The 4,531-nt window shown below is 48.6% G+C and overlaps 1 protein-coding gene across 4 annotated transcripts in view; it reads right to left on the minus strand.

Moving 5' to 3' along the window:
* The window catches only part of TMCC1 (transmembrane and coiled-coil domain family 1), an 80,781-nt gene that overhangs the window by 10,837 nt on the left and 65,413 nt on the right, over positions 1-4,531 (minus strand). For all 4 annotated transcript variants that reach the window (XM_017735252.1, XM_017735254.1, XM_017735255.1 and 1 more), the window contains one exon: positions 2,887-3,821. In XM_017735252.1, the coding sequence (XP_017590741.1) occupies positions 2,887-3,821 (935 nt within the window). The remainder of the gene's footprint in view (positions 1-2,886; positions 3,822-4,531) is intronic.

Here is a 4,531-nt window from a genome sequence, read left to right on the forward strand (position 1 = left end):
CAGTCTCAATAGCACAGAAAGTCCCTGCTCCTATCAGTAAACAAGTGCCACCTTCCAATGATGAGGTAAGCAACAAGCCATTTCAGCGCCTGCTCCTGGTGCTGAAGAAAACAATGACAGTCAAGGTGCCATCAGACTCTTCCTTCCTCAGTGGCTCAGCCCCAGTGGAGCAGAGCGGTGCTCCAGGGCCAGCACATGCCGGGCAGCACAGCTCACCCTGGCCTCTTGCCATGCTGCTGCCAAGCCTGCACCAGGGCAGGAGAACTGGAGCAACTGGACAACTGAGTCCCTGCCTCAGAGATGGTTAGCAAACCAGCAGCCACATGGAGTGATAGACAAGATTTGGAGGCAGGGAGAGGGGAGGGAGGAGATGAAGGAGGTCATGGAAAACCTGTGAGGCAAGCCATGGCTGATAAACAGAAACTGCACAAACACAGAGGGGAAAAGAAGATCAGAACCTGCAAAACAGTAGATGATCTAAGAAAGAGGAAATGGACAAAGACCAGGTGAGAAAATGTCATGGCACGTGCCTTGTTCCAGGTACAATGCAAACACTCAGTGTCACCCGACAAGCAAAAGGCTTCTCCAAAAATGTCTTTTTTTTTAAGCTCTAACTCAACTCTGTGTTTGTTTTTGAAAGCTTCCCATAAACAGAGCAGCGTTAGGAAGTATTTACAGCTTTTAAAGCCAGTTATGATTAATCTGAATCTCCAGCCTCCCAGCATCAAACCACAACCTCCTTTCCCTTCTTTCAGTCTTTTTCTGAAGAGAGCTGAGGAGCAAGAGGGGTTCCAGTTGGGGAACAGGTGCCACCCCTCCCTGCCAAGGCAGCAGCACCCTCTGCCCTTGGACACATCACGTCACCTTCCACTTCTAGGGTGATGTTGGCTTTTATCATCGTGATGGTTCAAAATACAGAAGCTATAAAAACAAGAATCTGCATTTGATTAACCTACGAGCTCTTGCTGATCATGCAGTTACCCACACAGACAAGGGCACTGAGTGTAGTTTAACTGGTCCTCTTTAAAGGCCACACCTTTAATTAATTTGCATCAACATTCCAAATGACAGGTCTAAATTACTGTCTTAAGCTTTTGTAAGCCAGATGCAGATTATCCCTGCTTTTCACTCCAGGCTGCCTTGGTTAGTGCTTGGGGTCTGGGCTGACCTCAGGGGAGTGCTCCGCAAAGGTTAGCAACACATGACAGATATGACTTCATGGTGTGCTAGTATGGGACCCACATGAACCTTGCCCAGAGGTGTTGGGCAGTAGCCAGCTCGTTTAGCTGACAACACACATCAGTCCCCAAGGTCTGCTACTGTACTTTCAGGCCACTCCTTCAGCTGTGCCGTGCTTGCATATAGCATTCCACCATGAATGGCTGCTGCTGTATGTGTGAAACAACAACCTACACAGCAACAGACAACAGCACCTCTCTGCTGCGGAGCAGAAGATCCAGCTCCATGTCGCTTTGGGATGTGACTTGATGACACTGAGGCACTAGGAACCAAAGCTGCTGTGCTGGGTGCTGGTTTCAGTCAAACTGCTGATTGTTGCAAAGCGGGATTAGAAAGTGGTGCTGGTCTGGCTTTGTTTGCCCAAGCTCTGCAAAGCACACAGAAAGCCTGCTGTCTCTACCAGATCATAGCAGGCTAGCCTTTTCCACAGTTTTTCCAATGATTTGGCATCAGCATGTCTAAAGAGCTGTAGGGTAACCCCATGTTACACTGCACAAACCAGTGCAGCAAGTGGCACAGGGCACTTCAGCAAGTCTGTCCACGCCTCCAGCAGCTCTGCTGTGTCTTCCAGGTTGTGTTTCACATCCTGGCAAAGTCATGAAGGCCATAAAGAACCTCATGACAACAGCCTGCTGTCCTTCACCAGAATGAGGGCTTGGGCCTTGCATTTATTATTTAAAGTTTAAGAACCCTGTTGACTTAGACTATACTGTCTTGGATGCCTGCAGAAGGGCAGCTAGTAACTCTTCCCTTCAGAGCCTGGGGTAAAGCCCTTGCTCCCAGCATGTGAGGAGGAGGATGTTAGGTGTTCTGCTGGACAGCACAGGGCAGCCTGCCAAGAGCCTCTCCCACCCAGCACCTCTCCATGGGCAGCTTTCCTCAGCAGGGCGGTGGGGGCAGCCTGCCAGGCTGCCTTCCTGAAGCCACTGTCACCTCTCCCCTGTGACTTCATCAGGGATCAGCAGTACTGCAGCAACTGTTCCACCTTTCCATTCTTTCCAGTGAGGGGAAGGCTGATGGAAACATGGGTTACCTGCTTCCAGAGCCCTATAATCTCCACGACAAGAGCACTGTCAGTATCTGACATTTAATTCAACTTCATTTCCCTGAGTGCTGCCACTGTGGGCTGAGCAGAGAAGGGAAGGGATATCTTAGTTTTGGCACATGGGCAAGATCATGTCTTTTTAGAGAACCTGAAGAAAGCTGGAATGTTTCTTTCTCTGCTAGACATGGATCTGAGTGTTGGAGAAGGCAAAGTCAAGTCATGTCCACATTAGTTCATTTGCCTTGACCCAGACCTCTTCAGGATTTTTGCAGGGCAAAGCACTGTCTGATAACAGGAATTGCATCAATGTACTCCTGGGTTTGGGACACCTTATTAGACCTCTTCGGCTTGACTTTTTATCTTGAAAACACTTTGAAATAAACCTTTTTCCTTATTATCTCTTTCTTGTACAGAGAGGGAGATGAGCAGCAAGATAGCAATATTTATAAAAGGCAAAACTGGGAGGGAAAAGTCCTGAGAAGACCACAGAACTATCCATTTGACTCAGGCTGCTGGGAACAGCCTGCTGAGCACTACCACTCCAACTCTGGTGCTCTGCAATCACAGCATTGGATTGTGAAATGAAATACCACAGCACATACCTGTATCGCTCCTCCTGCAGGGTCTGCATTATCAGTGTGTAATCCCTCTGGTAGCGAACCTTAAGGTCCTCAAATGATTCTTCCAGTCTTGCCTGTGTCTCTCGAATTTCTTGAATCTCATGCAGTATTGCATCAAACCCTGAGCTCTGCATATCCAGAGTGTTTGTTTTGGAGCTGGAAGCTCCCACAGGGCCCCCTGTTGTGCTGTTGGCTCCCACTGAGCCTGATGTGGCACTGGAGCAATCCTCTTCACTGCCATATTTTGGGCTTGACTGAAAGTTCTGAATAACACCTAGAGCCTTGCCTCCTGTTCCATCTTCCTGGCCTTCTTCTAAGGAGTCTTTCAGATTAGCAATGTTGTCTGCACTCCCAAATTTGTTCCTTATGAGGGAGGCAATCTCCCGGGGTTTGGAAACCACAGCTCCTGCTGCTGAATGCGTGGCCTGGGAGAAACTGGAAAGCCCACCTTTTACACTGTCTACCACTCCCTCACTGAAGCCAGTGACTTTTGCTCCAACATCTTTCAAACCCTGATGCATATCCCTGAAGACATCCTTTGGCTGCCGAGGGATCCCATTCTGTTCAATCTCTCGCAGCTTTCGATGGTAATGTTCCAGTTTCTTCTGCAGCTGCAAGATGGTCTGGGCTGACTTTTGATTTTTCTTCTCAAACACTTGCTTAATGCGGGCACTCTGCTGCTTGTCTGCATTGTTGGCCAGTTTCAGGTACTCTGCCACGTTGTCATCACGAGCTGTTTGCTCAATTTTGATCTGCTCTGTCAACTTCAGTATCTTCTGCTGCAGGTGTGTGATGGCCACTTTTGTCCGCTGCGGATCTGGGGTCCCGTCAACAGAGTCCGCATTGATGCTGCCATCAGTGCTGGAGGCCACGGCACTGGAGGTCTGCGCCAAGCTGCTGACTTCCAATCGCTCAATCTAAGCACAGAGAGAGAGAAACATGAGTGCTAATCAGCAGCTTCACCAACAGAAAGCCTTTCCTTCTTTATGTCAACCAACTTGGCAAATTGTAATTCTGAGAATTGTAATTCTGAAAAAAATGCACCTTTTTTCAGCTGCCCAGGGGGCAGTATAAATCAAGAGAGCTTCATGTATTCTACAGACATCTAGTAAAAGTTGAGAAAAAAGCAAAATCCCTCATACTTGACTCCACTGAATGGCCTCAAACAATTCAAAACTCAAGCACAAATGTGCAACAGGGCACCTGAGCTTGGGAGACCGAGCACTCTGAGAGACCGAGCACTCTGAGATGTCAGTACAAGGGTAGGGGCTCAACTAGCTAGAGAGTGAAGAGACCGACAAGGTAACTGAGAGCAGAAGCCACACGGTTCAAGTGTACAGTACAGCACACCCGAGTCATTCCTAGTGTTTCACCTGTTTGAACAGCAGCAACAGCGAAACCTACCACAAAACCGATCTACTACGGTCAGTGATTTTAACAGAAAAACGGAGACTGATAGGCACCCGCATGCATGTCTCGCCGCGGCAAACCCTGCGAGCAGGTGTCTCCGAGAGGGAGGAAAATAGCGAGTTTCAAAGGACAAACTCCACTTATGGCCAAAAAACCTAAATTAAACGCTGTTTCAGCGCAATCCAACCCGCCAAGTACCCGCTGCGAAGAACCGGGC

The sequence above is a fragment of the Corvus brachyrhynchos genome, unplaced genomic scaffold (assembly GCF_000691975.1).
Source record: "Corvus brachyrhynchos isolate BGI_N302 unplaced genomic scaffold, ASM69197v1 scaffold95, whole genome shotgun sequence".
Taxonomy (NCBI): Eukaryota; Metazoa; Chordata; class Aves; order Passeriformes; family Corvidae; genus Corvus; species Corvus brachyrhynchos.